This window comes from Clupea harengus, chromosome 19 (assembly GCF_900700415.2).
Source record: "Clupea harengus chromosome 19, Ch_v2.0.2, whole genome shotgun sequence".
NCBI lineage: Eukaryota > Metazoa > Chordata > Actinopteri > Clupeiformes > Clupeidae > Clupea > Clupea harengus.
The window spans coordinates 24,367,140-24,386,346 of NC_045170.1; the positions used below are offsets into that span (position 1 = coordinate 24,367,140).

At 40.2% G+C, this 19,207-nt stretch overlaps 1 protein-coding gene across 14 annotated transcripts in view; it reads left to right on the plus strand.

The window, feature by feature from the left end:
- The first annotated feature begins 217 nt into the window (after nt 1-217).
- Nucleotides 218-19,207, plus strand: part of clasp2 (cytoplasmic linker associated protein 2) — a 64,414-nt gene continuing 45,424 nt past the window's right edge. For 13 of the 14 annotated variants that reach the window (XM_031586206.2, XM_031586211.2, XM_031586209.2 and 10 more), the window contains exons 1-7: nt 218-1,029; nt 6,681-6,759; nt 7,208-7,311; nt 7,748-7,839; nt 8,146-8,221; nt 9,545-9,642; nt 13,323-13,387. In XM_031586206.2, the coding sequence (XP_031442066.1) occupies nt 832-1,029; nt 6,681-6,759; nt 7,208-7,311; nt 7,748-7,839; nt 8,146-8,221; nt 9,545-9,642; nt 13,323-13,387 (712 nt within the window). In that variant the 5' untranslated portion in view covers nt 218-831. Of the gene's footprint in view, nt 1,030-6,680; nt 6,760-7,207; nt 7,312-7,747; nt 7,840-8,145; nt 8,222-9,544; nt 9,643-13,322; nt 13,388-14,883; nt 16,143-19,207 lie in introns of those variants that run through there. The other variant, XM_031586217.2, reaches the window with a different exon arrangement.

The window sequence follows — 19,207 nt, forward strand, 5'->3', positions numbered from 1 at the left end:
GGGGCACTGCATCACAACAGCTTGGCAACACATTGTTGCTTAATCGTTTACCATGCAATTAATTGTATTGCAGTACTGTGGACTGTTGCCTTATCTTTACAACATGCTTTGGAAAATTGCAGTGGAAGACATTAAAAAAAATCTTTAACCAGCAGGTGGCGTCGGTTTGCACTATACCCTCATTTATGCTCAGGCAGCTCAGTGGGATAACTGTGCGGCGCTAGAGGACCCCAAACCCTGTATCCACCGCTGCGCTGGTGTTATTTTGTAGGCCGACTAGGAGGCTGAGAGGCTCGTACGGATTTCACAAACCGGTGGCGCGCAGTTAAGGAGCGACAACCAATTCAGCTGTGGCTTCATTTAATTTACCATACCTGCATATTACGGACATTTCCCACCATGGGTTGCAGGAGTTATGAACTAGGCGTTAGGCCCTTGCCCAGCCAGCCATAACGTCAGCATTGTTGGCTAGCTAGCTAACGTTGGTAACTTAGCTAGCTAGGCTGCTAGATCACCCCAGTGTTCAGTTTGCTTAACTGTTATTAATGCGCGTCAGTGACCGTTCCTTGTCGCAACTATGACGTTTTGAATATCTCGCGTTTATCCAACAACTTAATGGATTATTAGCTTCACTGGGACGTCTTACACTGCCATTTAATCACGCGTTCTACATTGAATAGATAGTCTCATATCATACAAAAAGAGGAAGCCGACCTCACTGGACAGTCCAAGATTTTGGTGACAGAGCCTCACGCTTTCTTCAACACTAAACGGGAACTGAAACGTCACTGTGTTCTAGCGGCTTCTGCAGGCCCAATACATTCGGTTTCGATGGGGGAAAATGACAACATGGACTATTTTTACCAGCAGATTTTGCAGAAGGACGTGACCTGTCGACTGCAGGTCGGCCCAGATTTAATAGACTACCTCAATGATCCGCAGAGGTCTTTGGATGTTGAGCAGGACAAATCACGGTTAGATAAGACCATAGATGAACTAACGGGATGGGTCAACTCCAGCAATTTCAAGGTAACATTAACATTTGTAGCAACTAAGGTTGCATTGTAGCATAATGTTATAACGGTACTCCCCTGTCATCCACATCAGACCGTAACTCATCACTCATCCTGATAAGACTGTTATCCTACTAACGTTACTTTCGCCTGTCACGCTCACACCTAAACTGTGTGTCCCAGCTTTATGGCTTGCTTGGGACAATGGTAATTTCGCTTCTAGCTAATGATGGTCCGTAATTGAAATGCTTGAACTGGAAGGTTTGTTGTTTCAATTGTCCAGTAAGCTATTTGTGTAATTCACAGCTTGCTTGAAAGCCTTGGTAATGGATATTGCCTTTTAGTATGGCACGTTCTCGCGTTTGTGGCCAAAATTGGTCCGCGGTAAATAAGCTAATAGTAGCATTGCTCATTTTATGATGAGATCTGTTCATGATTGTCTGTGCGCGTGTGTTTGGGGCGGCGGGGGAGGGTATAGGGCTATTGTTTTTGCGCGTTGGTTTTTAGAGGGTGACCGACTGGTCCTTAGGGATGGGTGTTTCTTCCATAGCGGCCACAATGGGAGGAAACAGTCATGGTTTGGGTTATTGTGTAATTTCTGACTTAAAATAACGGCGTTTTAAAATATTAGTCGTCTGCAGTTCAATATTATTCTGGGCGGAGCATCGATGGATTATTCATTAGCTATTGTCTAGCCGTGTGCCGTTAACCCTTGTTTGGGTTGGGATGAGAATAGATTCATTGCCTGTTAGTTTGTCCCTTCGCTAAGGGTTTGCCTGGATATGCTGTTGAGAACATATTAACTACTTAAAATCAATTTCTTTGTACATTTATGTAACGGACACGGCTCACATATGGCAGGCTAATATTACCTTAGCTCATTCATTCAGTTATCCAAAACTGCTACAGTATTGAAAGTCCTACAAAATCAATGGGGAGACGGGGGACTGTTGTAACACAGTTTGCTTTCTTGTACGTTTTGTCTTGTTGCAAACAAATCGGCATAAGTGACAGTTGTCATTTTAACAGATATGCAATATTGGCTACATACTTTGTCTCTATTTTTCTCACTTATTCAAAAACATGTGCCTTACTTTGTCCTTTAATTTTCATCTAAATTCAGCGATTGCTTTTGGGGACCGTTGTAACGTGTCGGGGACATTTGGAACAGTGACCGAGGACAATTCTAACATGCCAGTAAAAGTAAAAAATAAAATTAAGACCATGCATTATTCAAACCTATAAAGTGGTGGATAAGGGTTTTTCTGTAAGTCGTAGTCCTTACAGCGTTTGTTTACAGTCGCTTACAAACCAAGGGCGTCACATTTAAAAAATAAATAAATAATAATTGCTAGCCTAGTTCACCTGCTAGCTACGCTTGCTGGTTGCAACCATGGTAAAGCGTGTTAAAATTGTAAAAAAGCCAATTGTGCACTCAAAATCTTGTGCAAACCTTAGTTACAAATTTGCCACACAAAGTGCATTCTGTTTAGAACGTTGGACAGAGATTGAGAGATGCTGATGCCATCACACATGTTGGCTGTGAGTTTCACTTGTTTTAGACACTATCTGAGAAATTAAGCGAGAAACTGTCCCCAGTCTGATCTGTATAATGATAACTTGGAAAAGCCTATATGAAAATTAAATTATATGTTGAACTGATTATTTTAAAGTGTTTTGCATGATCCAATGTGTGACTGTCTTCAATACAACTGAGCATTTCACCAGTAGGGCATGGAACTAAAGACGAAGCCATGTTACATGGAAATCCAGACCTGTGTGTGAAACAGTAACCGACAAAAGAAGGATTAAACTAAACTAGTCTAGGTCTGCTGTTATGCACCGAGAGCAGCTCCTGACAACAGCTTCCAAATAGGGCTAAGCAAGTATGGACCGATACAGTAGAGTAGACTGCTGACATCAGCAATGATATATAATTGGCAAGTTGAAGCACACAACTACGCTACCATTAAAAAGTTTGGAATCGTCCATCAAATACGTTTAAAAAGTAATCAAATATATAATCCAGACATTGACCAAGTTGGAAATGATTATTTCAGTGGGAAATGACTATTTAGCGATTAAAAATTGCTTTTCATCAAATAATTCTCCATTAGCAGCAATTCCCAACTTTGCAGCACTACAGTGTGACTGCTTTTTCACTAAATAGGTCTAGCAGAATTTGGAGCAATGCTCCAATTTGGTGTCTCTTGTTGTAGGATCAAATTGGCATGGCGATGGAGTCATGGTGAAATGGAGTTCTAGCCTTCCCTGTTAAAGATTCCTTTTATAATGTACGTACACATTACATACTTGACCAGCACCTAAGCACCCCCAGACCCCTTCACAATCATATTTGTTCTGTACTGGACAAAGTTTCTTCTTTGTGATCAAAACACACCAACTTAGACTTGTCTGTCTATAACCTATTTTCAGTCATGTTCCACTCAGTACGTGTTTCCTTTTGCCCATTTTAGTCCAGTCTCAGATATGACTTTTTCATAGGCCAGTCTCAGATATGGCTTCTTCATAGGCCAGTCTCAGATATGACTTTTTCATAGGCCAGTCTCAGATATGGCTTCTTCTGCCTAGAAGGCCAGCATTCCAGAAGCATTCCAGAGCCTTTTCACTGCTGATGATCATACTGGTATTTTGTATGGGTACTTGTGACGATGTGCCGTCACTACAGATGAGTATGTGCTCTGACTGCCATGCCATCGAGCCTGGCTCTTTGGCGCTGTGGTCAGAGTGCATGTTTGGCACCCTGTAGACCCGGGTTCAAGTCTGGGTGGGGTGACTACGCTCTACCTTCGCTACAGTAATATTTAATAAAACTGCTAGCTGAAGACCTGTGAGGTATCTGGATCTCAAACTAGAGATTCTGTTGTTCTTCTCCACCTGCACAGTCATGCTCTGTGGCCTCCTCCTTCTCTGAGTATCTTGGTTAAATCTGCCGTGCACGGTTCTTGTGTTCTGTGAAGGACAAGGTGCACACCTTTGGAGGTTATGTTCAGTTTCTTGCCAATTTCTTGCATGGAATTTCTTCAAACAGTAATTTTGGGTTTTTGAAGAAAGCTTGTGTTTCTTTTTGACCATTTTTAGACCATAATCAATTCCACAACTGCTGATGGTCCAGATACTCAAGTAGCCTTATAAAGGACCTTCCATTATCAGCAAGCCATACTTTGGCAAATATGCAACTGTGGTTTGCAGTTATTTAATGAGGTTAAAGACTTCTAATAGTGTAGAACAATCCCTGAAAATGTCATGCACCTAGCATGAATAACTTTGTAATACGTTTTCTTAGTAACTTTAGTAATTTTGCAGTTAAATTAGGACCATGCCCTCTTTTTGAAGTGTCCGTATCTCAGATCCTAAAGAAGATACAGGCTTAATTTTAAAGTATGAAGCTAATCCAGGCCTCTGTTGATTTCACATGGAATGACCCATACCAAAGCCATTCTTGATACCACACGTCCCTTACCATCCTTGCTGACTGAGTTCTTTTTCTTTGCAACATCAAGCAATATTTTCTTTAGTTAGTTTAGTTCTTTAGTTATCATTAGTTCTTTCAATGTCAATGAAAATTCTTGTAATGTAAATTTCATCTGGAAGTTAGTATCAGGTTAAGGCTCATCAGCACTTTATCTGTCTTCATTGTGAGTTAGTAGATTAGGCACCTTCAGTTAAAGAAAGCTAGCTATAGGCACAGTTAACAATGTAGTATGTCAAAGCTTCACGCTTATATGTATTAAATATGTTATATTAGATGGTTTACAATGCTATGTGAATTGCACTAAACTATCATGAAGTTGTCTGTTTATGTGTGGAAATGCAGGATTGATGAGGATAAAAACAAAAGAATCAAAAAAGTGATTTATGGTAACCTAGATTGAAACTTGTGGTGTGAAAGTCTATCTCTATAAATGTTTGATTATCTTTCAAAGAGAACGATTACAAGAACAAGATAAGTATCTAAAATAGATAATAAAGAAATATTTGGGTACCAACAGTGCACTGACAGAATGTTAGTTGACGAAAGAATGTGACAATATGATGATGATGTGATAATGCACGGCAGCATGGGTGATACCATTGTGTGCATGAAGTGCATGGGCAGGCTTCCTGAAGGGAGGGGTTGAACTTGTGTTCTGACTGCCATACCAATGCGCCTGGCTCTTTGGCTTTGTTGTGAGGGTGCAGGGTTCTTACCTCGTAGACCTGGGTTTGAGGCTGTGTCGGATGCTCTCCCCTCACTTTGCTTTGCTTCCCTTGTCTTGTGTGCTGCTGTAATACTTGCTCTGCGTGATTAGTGCACCCAGCCATCTTGAATGATGTATTGAAAGTGCTGTTATCAGTGCCACTTTGATTGCATCCGCTGGTACAGACCAAAGGTGACTGAATGACAAGGGGGCCCTCATTCTCGAACGCAGTTAAGAACAAGTTAGGAAGAAATGTCTTCTTAACTCCACTTACAACGTTCCGGGGACAATTCTGGCATTCACGAAAGTTTTCTCATCTGGGATTCGTTCTTAACTTAGACCAGAATTTAAGAACGCTAAATAGCAGTCGTAAATCGGCCAGATTGTTCTTAAGGGCTGAATTTGTGAGAAATCGTTGGTGATTGCGTTCACATCAATTCTACAGACACCCTCAGATTTAAATAATTATAATAATAAATACTAGAATATTTGTATCATTAACAATTACGTTTCACATTAATAGTCATGATTCTACGAGGCATCGTGATGCGCTAAAATAAATAAAAAAGCACTACACGAACACTGCAAATGTAAGTGAATAAATAAATAAGCACTAAACTCAATTTCGTGGATATAGCAATAGTGGAATAGAATGGACTCGTCTACATTCTGCAACAGTACCTCCACCTCTGCACCAGTGAAGTTAGGTATTTTCTTACGTTGGTCTTTCGAAGTTCGGAAGAAGATATTTAAGAAGACACTTAAGAAAATATTCGAGAATGAGGCCCAGGGTTCCTTTTTTTTTGTTTTTGCACCTTGATATGTTGCTTCTAGGGTCCATTATTTTTGGACATTTCAAACTTTTGCAGTCATTTTTGGATAAATACATTATTCTCTGGACTGGAAAGAGTCCTAAGGAACAACCATTTTTAGATATTCCATGTTTTTATGGCCAGTTTAATCTGAAATCCAACAAATCTGTTACCTTGCGACTACAAAATGACAAATGTATTGGCTAATCACCAATTCAGAAGCACAAACTAAACAATTAAGACTATCCTCACATGTTTCCGAGGCATGACTGAAATGACATTTACATTTTAAGATTCATTCAAATTTTAGTAATATATAGACTTGCAACATATAGACATCATCACTGAATTGTAAAAAAAAAAAATGATCCCACCTAAGTTTTTGTGCTTTATGCTGTATTTAAGTAAGTTTTGTCTCTCACTGTCTGCTGCTGCTACTATAGTTATGTATCCATTTGCAAGTACTTAGTCAAATTAAACTGCACCAGTCACTGTTCCATTTGAAGCCCATTATTGGGAGAAAATCAGGAAGTAAACTATAGTATGACTAGTAGGTTTAACCTCTGGTTTGTGCTTAATATTCACATCATCACTTTTGATCGACCTTTTGATGGATATGCGTGCTCATGTTTGGATGGTTGTGTTTTTATCAGGTGGCCTTGCTGGGGATCGATATTGTAGCAGCATTTGTTGACAGACTGAATGAGCGGTTCAGAGGATATGTGGGTACAGGTAAGGTGTGATTTTGTTTTTGTATGTCAGTGTATTTCTGTGTGTGTACACATGTGGGCCTGTGTGTGTGTGTATTGGTATGGGTATGTGTTGATAAATATGGAAGTTTTATGTGTGTGTGTATAGCATGTGACACTGTATGTAGATTGTGAGATACAGGTATGTTCGTCTTGAGTAGACCTTTCATTTTGATAGGGGGTGATGTTTTGACATTTGTCCATTTCAAGAACCTTGGACACTGCAATCTTATCAATAAAATGTAAAATACCATGTAAAACATGCATAGAGAAAATAGAAATATCCCCCAAATTGGCTCAGAACACTAGACATGTATTTCTGAATTCATCTTAATGGCACAATATTATGACAGGATAAGTAATGTATGTATTATGGACTAAGACCAGTCCATGAGATCTGTTGATGATCCATATGTTGTTTCTCTCTGCAGTTGTGCCAGCGCTGGTGGACCGACTGGGCGACTCTAAAGACCAGGTGCGTGAGCAGTCCCAGGCTGTCATCCTGAAGCTCATGGAGCAGAGTGCCAATCCCATGGTGAGCATCATCAGTGCCACACACACACACACACACACACACACACACACACACACACACACACACACACACACACACACACACACACACACACACAGACAGGGCACAGCACACATGCTGTGTTGGATTGATACATTTATTTAGCATGCTTTTGACTAGCTTAAGGTGAGGAAAAGGTGGTGTTTGTCTATCTGTAAGAATGTGTTTTGGTGACCATTAGCGATCCCTGTATTAAGCATGTAATAGGTGGCATCTTGTATCAGTTACTTGAGTTTAGATTTTAATATTATTGCTCTGTTCATGTGAGGATCATTTTCTCTGCACAGATCAATGTCTTTGAAGAACATTTGTTCAGAATAGTTTTCTATAAATGATTGAAGATGTGGCTGTTTATCTGATTATCAACTCTGCTTTCTCACCTATGCTCTATTAACAGTTTGTTTGGGAAAGATTATTTACCGGCTTTAAACACAAGAACTTCCGCAGTAGAGAAGGAGTGTGTTTCTGCTTAGTTGCCACCCTTAATACGTGAGTATACTCATTGCACACATTGTATGTGCACCGGTACACACAAATCACCCACACAAACACACTATGACCATTGTTACTCTTGAAAATACAGCTAACGTCGTATGGATCCTGATTACACACACACACACACACACATACATACTTTCAAGCTTACTATGGTAACATTTATGGTGATTTTTGCTCCCAAATGGCACAGATCGGTCAAGCCAGTCTAAACAGGACAAGGCACATAGACTTGGCTGTCCTATGGATGCCTATGGATATAATCCCACACACATTGACTCGCAGGTGTCTCTTTCACAGGTTTGGTGCCAAACCGCTGAGTCTCAGTAAGATCGTGCCATTTCTCTGCACATTAACTGGAGACCAAAACCCACAGGTAAATATGTCATCCCTTTTAAAGTGTCTGTGTTTACTATCTTCTGTTGTTTGTATTTGAATTAGTGACCGTCTTTTTTACGTGTCTCCAGAGGCTCCAATACATGATTCCTATTCTCTGCTTTAACCACTGTGGTATAGTCGCTCTTGACAATATCAGCAGTGATTTCCAACCCGGCTCATACATGCACACGATCAGATGCGCGCTCATTCATTTACAGATTCTCTATAAAAAAAATCACACTGTGTGATCTCTACCACATTCTGTACTACTGTTTCATCTACTGTATAGTGAAATGAATCCTCAATCTTGAATTAGCTTTTTGAGGGCTGAAAAAAGCCTTGGTCGTAGAAGACATGGCATCTCAATTAGCATAAATACTGTATTTAAACCCCTCTTACAAGCCTATGGAACTAGCAAAACAATGGCACTTGAGGCAGAAGTGGTTGTTGGCATGCTGACATGCTAAACACTTACTTTAACACTCCGATGCACAGTGTCAGCAAGAGGGTAATCAGTAACTGCCACAGAGGAGGCAAGTAGCTCCTGTCTCCACAGAAAAATGGTGTCTGTGCTATGTGTAGCAGAGCTTTGCTTATGAACATAAATGAAACGGAAAAGCTGTGGATGAAGATCAGATAGTTGATCAGACAGATGGATCTTTATTTTGAGTTATATATGGTGACACTGGAGGAGGGATACCCCTGTAAGTGTATATAACCTTAATGAGACCTCTGCCTCTGATCTTTGATTGACACTTTCAGCTTGAAGTGGTTGAGGTGGCCTGAGCTGCATTGTTTCCAGTTATTTGCAGATGGATGACCAGCCCATTGTGTTGGTAGTGTGTCGGAGATGTATGATTTCTCTTCTTAAGTGGTGGTTAGGCATGAACGCGTTGAATGGGAAAAGGTCTTTTGCTTAACTTTCTCCTAGTAGAGAGAGCTAGAGAAGAGGGAACTAAAGGGCCTCTTTGGAATGATTTTTTTTGTCATGATAATAATGATCAATAAATTGTATTTGGAAAAAAATGTGTTACTACCCAGGTTCAGCTTGGTTATTAAAGTACTAGTAAAAAGATATCTCTGCCATTTTAATGAATGTTAATGGGCTACTTTTATGCTATTTTATGTAGCAAGATTTTCTACAGAAGCTAGGGGACACTAGCCTTAAACAGACAAAGTAAAGCAAATTATTTGAATACATTTTTCCTTTAAAAGTCTGTACAAATATGAACATGTGGCATTCGTTAACAGAACGTCTGGTTTGTTGTGTAAATTGCTATCATGTTATGGTCTGCTGAGTTAAATGTCCTTTCTGTTGTAGGTGAGGGAGGCCGCCATAGTGTCACTAGTGGATGTGTATCGTCACGTCGGGGAGAGAGTGAGGGCAGACCTGAGCAAGAGTGGACTGCCCCAGCAGCGGTAAGCACTCAGATAAGGGTCACACGTTTGGAATACATCCCATCATTTGTCTTGGATTAAAGCATGACAGATAGTTTGCAACAATAAACCTGCATTCTTGTCAAGTTTTGTAATTATTTGGGTACCACACAGGAGTGTCTTCTGATCTGATGAGTTTTCCTGGCCTTAACTGACCTTCTCAACTGAAAAATGTAATTGGTAAAGCATGCTGCTAATCAAAAGAAAAACAAAAACAAAGAACATTTTTAGCAACTTTCCTTTTATTTTGGTGTCTTTAACCAGTCTTGCACATATTCACAAATGCACACCAAACCTTGTTCTAGCTAAGTGGTATGTAGCAAATGCATATTCAACCACTTTGAATTTGAACTGAGAATCTTATTGTTGTAATATAATCTATTGTTCTAACATAATCTATTGTTCCAATTAAACAATAACTTATTGTACATCTTCTCATATTCATCAACATGTTACCAAAGTAACTCATATGACCGTGGGGAAAAAATTGAATGAAATGGATAAAACTTAATGCTAGTATGAGTGTAAGAATGGGAAAGGTTTTTCCTGTCTCCAATGCCTTGGCGTAGTCTACTGACCGTTCTGGCTTTCAGGTCAGTAGTGCTACAGTAGTAGTGCCACACTAAATCCTAGACAACAAGATAAGACGACAGAGATCTGTGTTGAGAGTATTTGGCAACCGACTCTTGATTGAAACAAATCTCTCCTTTGGTGGACAAATACATTAACTTTCCTCTTGGCGGAAACAGGGGAACATTCTGTGATTTACCAATAGCAATATTTCAATCATTTCTGTTGTTTTAATGCGTGTTATTTTCGCGGCCACCTAGTTAAGGTTCAAAAACCTACTTAAATTATTGTATTGGTCTGTGTAGGAAACACAACGTACATTTTCAGTTACAATCTAAGTTTTATGTGATGTACATTCATATAGTTCAATGTAAACTTCATGCTATGTCCCTGTATGTTTGAACCATGTTCACAGTGGTTAGAAGTAGAGAGGGTGGGAAGTGACCCCCTCCCAGGGGTACATCGGCTAATGACTGTGTTTAACTCTCAGGGGTGCAGTCTACCACCCAGAAATCCTTTAATATATAATATAATTGTTGAATGTTATACCTTGAATTGATATTTGTTTCAAGTATTATTGTATTGAACCTGTTTTTCAAATGGTACCAATCCACGTTCTGAATATCGCACCATCACTAATTGTTTTTTTTTTTTCAATGTAAATAGCACCAGATTTGCAGAAATAAATACATAGAAAAACACTAAACGGTAAACTCAAAGGATTTCATTCTCTAATAGTTAAAACGATCATACTTTATGCACCAAGCTCTCTCAAACTTCCACGTGAATCACAACACATGTACAAGGATAAGATGGTTCTGATCGTCATGCCTAATGTCGATCAATCTGAATGATTCTAAGTCAGTCAGAAAGTGCCCAGTACGGCCACTATGGCTTAGACACATATTTCAAGGCGATGTTGGGACAACCCTGAGGATATGCTGGACCCTGAGGGCATGTGCAGCAAATCTCAAGTAAAGCTAATTAGGCCTATGCCAATGTGACAACAGCAGGAAGGGGGAACTAATGGCATGCACTACTGATAGGAAACTAGCTGGTTAATGTAGATATTCCAGAAGAAGAAACAGGCATAACAAACCAGTTTTGGAATGTTGTCAGTGTGTATGGATAAGCCCTTTTTGGATGTCCTTAAGGCAGGAGCTTTTCTATGATTTAATTCATGAAATATTGTGTAAAAATTGTTCCAAGGGTGTACAGGCATTTGTGTTTATGCAAGGTTTATACATGATCCCTTCCTGCTTATACATTTGACCATGTCCTATGTGAAGAAGTTTGATCGAGTTTCACAGCATACTAAATGTTTAAATATTGAACGTCCATACAGACATATCACAATGTTAGCTGGTGCACTCTTAATAGTCAAGAAATTTGAAATCCTTGTCACTTAAATTTGAAGTTGCAAAGATCGCCCCCCGTCACCCTGCCGGTGTGTCAAGCCTTTAAACAATGGAAAAATCCGCAAGAGTGTCTGGCAGTGGCAGAGAGGCAGATGGAGACAAGGTGTGGGGGAGGGGTGGTGCTGCACTCCGAGCTGGAGCCTGGCCCCACCCCAAGCTGTTTGTGCCCAGCTGGAGGTTACGTAAGAGAACAGGGAGAGAAGAAAAAAAAAAATGGGAAAAAGAGAACAGAATCTGGGTTTTGGATTGGTCTGTGCACATGTGCACGCACACACACACATGTACGCATGCATATATACACAAGCTTACTGACGACGTCTCTTGCACATCATGGAGGGAGTATGGATGCCTTTTGCACTTCTCACCTGCGGGCGGGTGTGATCACCCTCCCTTGTGTCTTTGGCCCCTGTTCAAACCGGAGCCTGTCCCCTTCGTCTCTGGGTGAAACTCCTCGTGGGCAGCCTGGGCCCTTCATCTCTGGGTGAAACTCCTCGTGGGCAGCCTGGGCCCTTCATCTCTGGGTGAAACTCCTCGTGGGCAGCCTGGGCCCTTCATCTCTGGGTGAAACTCCTCGTGGGCAGCCTGGGCAGGGCACTCTAAATGAAGGCATAGGCTGGGAATCAGTGGAAAATTTCAGGATGCCCTCAAGGCAAAGACAATTTAATTGATAAAATGATCATGTTATGTTTTATTTATGTTAACTTTTCCATACTAGACCCACACATGTTGTATAATGTTGGTCTGCTTCTTGTCGGTCTTCAGTGTATTACTTATTTTCCTGCTAATATCAGTTTTACTGATTATTGTTGATAATTACTCCTTTAGTAACAAATACGGCCATGGGGCCTGGAAAACAACTCACCAGTCGAGTTGAGGTGCATCACAGACCTTAAAACCTGTTGCACTCGCTCAACCTTGCTTTTGGAGCTTGCTGTTATAACCCACAACCGCTACCTGCCTTCTTGCTTTGGATTGACACAAGGAGTGTCAACACGGAGTGAAATTGGGTGGGTAGAGGGTGTAGGGGTCATTTGAAAAGACCTTTCTCTGTCTCACACACTCGTGCACCCTGTCTGAATCGAAGTGGCTGTACATTTCCCCTAGTTTTTGAAAAAGACTATATGTTTGAGTCCATTCATGTCTGATTGCTGTGTAATGTAAACATTAATCACAGCTCAGAAAGGATGTGGAACATTTAGCCCCATATGTGGTGCTTGAGAGACTCTAGTGAGTGAAATGTGCTTGTCTGAGCTCTACCTTGGGGAGACTATGGCCCAGGACAGATCAGTTTTCTTCCCTTCTCTTCTGGATTTCTGTTCTAGTTCCCTATGAAATGGACAAACAATGAGAAGGACCCTTTCCAGCATGTTTGTTTTGTGGAGTATTACATATTCAGCTGTGTTGGATTGTCTTTGTAGTTAACAGACTTGAATTGTGAACTTCTTATAATGAAATGTTTAGTAAATATTATCATTTTGGTATTTAAAATAAAACATCCTATTTACTTATCATATTTCTTACATCTTTTACTTAACTGACTTTTTAAAAATCTTTGCTGGCCTCTGCTGCTCCACCAGCCCTTCAGGATGAAATGATCAAACTGTGCTGTACTGAACTGAGGTTTGCATATTTAATCATTCATATTCTAACTGGACTGTGTTTTGTGTTTTACAGGCTCCAGCTGATTCTGGGCCGCTTTGATGATATGCTTCACTCTGGAAATGTGAGCTTCAGTCAAGGTAAAGGCTGTAGCCTAACACCCTCACTGGTGAAGAGGCATTTTCTGGATTGTACAATGTGACATGAATTGATAGTTACCTGCCTGTTACCAGAGGCAGTTTCAAAACATGTCATTCCTTGTTACAACTGAACTGATGCAATACCACTACAATAGGAGTTTGAGAGTTTATAACCCTCTATGAAAACTCTAGGTAGAATTCAGGTCTTGGATACTACAACGTAGTATCTCATCTAGGATATCTATGACGTTTTATTCTATTATTAATCAATTTAAGCAAAACTGAAAGTAAATCTACTCTGCCCTGTGGAGTGATTTCATGTGTCATAATAGGATTGTTATATCATTGGTATGATATAACCAGAGCACAACCACATATTCTTCCCTCTAGGAAACTAGTCCCATTTTTGATAAATGTAGCTGCATGTCTGGTGTAATTAAAATTGCTGTTGATATTCTTTGCATAATTTTCCATCATTTGTATATGTTCATAGTACAACAGCTTCCGTGACTTGTCTCGTATGAAATTTAATTCAGGCTGGCAGGAGGCTGTTCAGTAAGGACTGGTAACAAACAGGTTCCAAGGTTGAAAGGATTTTCCCATGATATCCTTTAGTCCATACTAGATGTGGAATGATGACATGCTATCAAAACTGTGAATCCAGGACAAACATGAGTAGTGGATCAACAAATAACTGTTCATTATACTAATATAAATGAGAACATTGTTGTCCGTGTCAAAAGCTGTTCTTTACTCACCAAACAAACATGCCATCCCATAACGAGTGAGTTGGGCTTATATGAAAAACATCCGTCTAAAAGGGGCATTCCAGCAAAAAATTAAACGAGAAAAAAAAAAAAAAAGTTTGTCATTTAAATGCTCTAAAAAGTCAAACCATTCCGTTTTAAGTGCTGTGTCATAACAAGCCATTAAAGAAGATATCCCTACCTAGGCAGTGGGTATGCAGAGTTTCTGTACACAGTCGCTCACCTCTGCCACATTTAAATAAGCACTGCAGGAAAAGAGACTTGCCTCAAGTCCTTAGTCTTCTTGAAATACTGTGCTAAATTACTCCTATGTGTAACTAGCACTAGTATAGCATTGCCACATACATACTTTGAGTGGTTTGTTGTTCGACCCTTACCACAGTCAAATAACAACTGCAAGGATATAGGGTAACCTGGCTACTGCATGTGCAAATCATTGTAAACTCTGATGTTCAGTCCACCGCTAGTTGGAAGGTTTGGGTTCAGCTTCGCTGTGTGGTCGAACTTTGCCAGGATGTGTCAGGTTTTATATCTGTGTCTCTGTGATGATCAGCAAAACTGGTAAGTTTTGGCAGCATGGCGATGAGCAGTAATGTAAAACATTATGTTGCTAGTGACTTTTTGTCAGTGCTGTCTTCCTAGCTAGCTAGCGTGGTGGTGGTGGTGATGGTGGTGGGTCCAGGGACATGGAGTATAGGCAGGGGATTGGTGCAGGGGAGAGTGTTGAAAAGACTTGTAAAGATGCAGTCCATGATTTTGGTTTCACAAAACGTTGTTCATATTTGTGCTCAACATCCAATCAAATTTCACCCCGCCCTTCTGTGCTTCTGAAGCACGTATGTTGATTGGCTTGGATTGCTTATGGCTCGGTCCAAACCACTACGTTTGTTTCCCATTTACAGAGCCAGGACTGTGCGTACAACAGAGATTTTTTTTTTTGGCGCAAAAACTGAACGGACAGCTAGAGGACCATAAGGAGCAATTTGCTACATTTGACAAAAAAAGTGTATGCGATTAGAATCAAAGACTGCACCTTTTAAGAGGACTGTGTGTATGTGGTTTGAGCAGTATATCTCATTTTGCAGATTTATAGAAGATGGAAAGTTTTCTGTGGCTTGAATGTTACAAAAATGTGCAAATAATCTGTAGCTCTAGGGTTAGGAATCTAACACACACCATTCAAGTTCAGGTTTGGTGCTAATGTGCTGCGTATTGATTGAAACAGAACACCCTAATTGGATGTTGGCACTGGTGAGTGGTCAGCATAGGTCACGAGCTGGTGACATCGGTGGAATGCTTAACCTCAATTTTTGAGCTTTCCCGAACAAAACATAGAATTACACAAAACCTAAACAACCTTAAAGTAAATTAATCAGTTAATGCCGATTTGCCTCAATATTTTGTCCAAAGTCGATGTTAGTGCCTCGTCATGTGTGTTTTCCATGTGGTCTTATTGTAAAGTGTGCCAAGAATAGTTCTAAATTAAGAGAAACGACAAGATATGGCAGGCTGTGTTGACTGTTACTCGTGTGTGCACGTTAGCAGGGTGTCTGGTCACATCAACACCATGCACTGGAGCCGTGTCCTCAGAGGTGGGGAATCTTCTCAGCTGCTCAGTCTGTGTGGGTGGGCAGCAGTTGGCCGTAAGGATTAAGGCGTCTCTCACTATATACTGCGAAGGTTAAGAGTTGGGCTTACAACACTAAGACCTCTAAGGGGATGTCTGGACCCTCTCCTGATCTAACTAGTTCTGCAGATGGCCGTTTTGAATGAGATATTGAGGCATTGTGTGACCCCTGCTCATACAAGGAGGGAGGCAGGAGGAGAGGAGAGGAGAGGAGAGGGCGAATCAGAGCGTTATGGTGGCAGAGAGAGAGAGCCGTGCCTGTCTCTGAGTCACACTGATCCAGTGTGACAGGGCGAGGGGAAGAAAGAAGTGTCAGTGTGTGCCTGCAGAGAATCCATGACTATGGGGGACGATGGAGATGGTGAGTGTCTCTGTGTCTGTGTCTGGGTCTGTCTGTGTATATATATGTGGCTCTTTCCTTTTTCTTTGGGTTGAAGAGCGTTAGTTCCTCTTTTTCTCTTGGTAGTTTTCCGAAGCATCATGGAAGCAGAGGGTCTGAGCATATGGTCTCACGAATCCACTTAAAGAGTCAGTCTGATGCAAAGAGAATGAATAATCTTTCTCCTGGATGGCCGTGTTTGGGAAAGTTCTCAAGAATTCCCAGTTCCAAATTGAATTTAAGCAATCTTTAGTCATTGTTTTGTTATGTTAGCATGTTTTGTTCTGACCGGTCATTTAGAGGGCGAGATGGCGTGGGAAGGAGGAGGAGAGAGGGGACAGTGTTTCTGTTTCCATCTCAAAATAGGTCTGTTTTGGTATGCAGGGATGATTCTGGTTGGCATCATGTCGGCGTGTGTTGTCTGGTGTGTCATGGGTTCTTTGCATTATTATTTTAATTGTAAGATTATGCAGAGAAATTACTTTTTGACTCTGAACTAACAGCCTGAAACGAACAGCAATAAAAGCCCGTTTGAAAATTTTCACATCAGTGCTTATGAATCAAAATCAAATCAAAAAATCAAAATTGTTTGAAATCCTTGGCTCAATGTCATGTGTTCCATTTTTTTGGAAATATAGAGAAATGATTGGAAGGAATTGAACAGTGTTGGTAGTGTTGAGCCCATTTCAAATGAATTTATTGTTGAAAATATCAGAAGCCAGAGTCTTTTAAAATCACAAAAGCCCCAATTTGGCTGCTGAATCTGATCATCATCAGGACTGAGGAGAGGATCGGCTCCCTTCTCCTGGCGACGTGCACATAAATAGACCAGCTTGCTCCAGGGCAAACTAGCACATGGAGTTTGGACCCAAAACATGTTTTTGACCTTGCTTAATTATGTGTCCCTAACTTCAAACCAAACCTTCCCCATACCATATCAAAATGTAACCTAACTCCTTAACATAACGTTTAGTAATAGAAAAGAATGGCATGCATCATTTATTTAATGGACAGCCTCCCGCTGCATTGATCATGCTCCAAGCTCTTTTGCATCCACTTTCAGTTATTGATGCATTCCAGTGAAGTGAAGGGAGCTAGGGGGAAACCCACTCACATAATTGACATGTCAATCCAAACCTTCCCCATACCATATCAAAATGTAACCTAACTCCTTAACATAACGTTTAGTAATAGAAAAGAATGGCATGCATCATTTATTTAATGGACAGCCTCCCGCTGCATTGATCATGCTCCAAGCTCTTTTGCATCCACTTTCAGTTATTGATGCATTCCAGTGAAGTGAAGGGAGCTAGGGGGAAACCCACTCACATAATTGACATGACATTCCAGGACATATCTGGACTATTGGCTCAAACACAGGCTTTCAGTTTCTCTGCAGGTCAAGGGGTCAATTTTGTTTTTGCATGTTTAAAGTAAAATTAATAAATGGTTATGAATCATGTGCAGGACGCTAACCTTTGCATGTTAAATGTTATGATGCTTAGTTTAATGTGTCACACAATATCACACGCTTAAAGGTAGTAAGAATGCAGTAAGAATTACAGTTATCAACATGGGAACTGTTATAAGGGTAGTCTACAATTGTAGCAGCTTTGGTGGTGAGACAAGTAGTATCTCAGGCAGTGGAATTGGTTATATGGCTTATGAGGAGCTTAGAAAGATAAAGAAAAATGTCACAAAATAATTTTTATATTCTTTTCTGCGTCCCTTAAAGCCCCATTCGGTGAGAATTGGCTCCCCCTAAAGTTGCGGAGGGTAGCTCACTTTTACACCACTGTTTTACCCCTTATGGACAGTGTACACGTGTATTTGTTGACAAGCTGAAGGATATGGAACAGGCAAAGACAACAGCATAAGCCAACGAAGCATGTAGACTTACAAGGTAGAGTAATATCACAAGATTTTACACAAATAGGACTCTGCATAGTTTTATTTATTGGGACGTTGGAGATGAACACAAACATAACCAAGGAATAATAAAAAAATAAATTTTTGATTGAAAAATTTGAATTTAGCTGAAATACTGCTCTTGTTTTCAGCCCATATACATAGTTTTCTAAGCGTTTGAATGTGGAGTATGTGTAATCTAATACAATTTTGTGGTGACATGCTTTAATATGCATATGATAGGTGTCATTTATTACAAGCTAGCTGAGTTATGTTTTTAAGGTTGCAAACTTCCAAGGTTTATTGACGTGAGATTGATGAAGACTGATCAATTTTTTGACGTGAGATTCATTTATTTGGATGCTAGCCTGGATACAGAACAGGTCAATGACTTGGAAATCTGGAAAAACTACAAATCTCCGTGAGACAGGGATGACGCCAAGAAGGTTACAGCCTACGTCGAATTCTTTCATAAATAACATTGGCATGGATGTTTATGATGAAAACTAGCGAGGCGACAACTTTCCTAACACAGCCAAACTTTAATGCATAACAAGGGGGCCTTAAATTGGACACAGATGTCCTTAAAAACGGCATACATCTATACTGTAAATGACAGCAGTATGTAGTACATTGTACTCTTTGTGGTGGTATACAGAATAGCAGGATAGCAGGGCTATTCAGTCAGTTCGGCATGGGGCCATGAACAACACTTGTTGAGAGGGTGCAGAATTCTAACACTGAAGGCTAAAAATCTTAACGTAACATTTGTTTGCTTGAATTAGACTTCGTATTTGAAAGTTGTAAGTGCAATGGCACTATAGGTCAAGGTCAAGCCTTTTGTTTTCCAGGGAAAGAAGGATTACATTTTGGTTGACTCATCACAACAGTTGCATGCTGTGCTGAAAAGTTTGAATCACTTGAAATAGTGTATAATATATATGGTAGACATGGTGTGCTATTAGGTTATCCTAACATATTAAGGTGCAGCTCTAACCACACACAGCCATATTCATTTGGTTCACTTTAAATACAAGCACACACAATACAAAGGATTTATCATCAATATCAACAATTCTTCTGACATTGTGAGCAATACTTGACTATTTCATGTTCTGAATGTGAAGTCACTTGACATT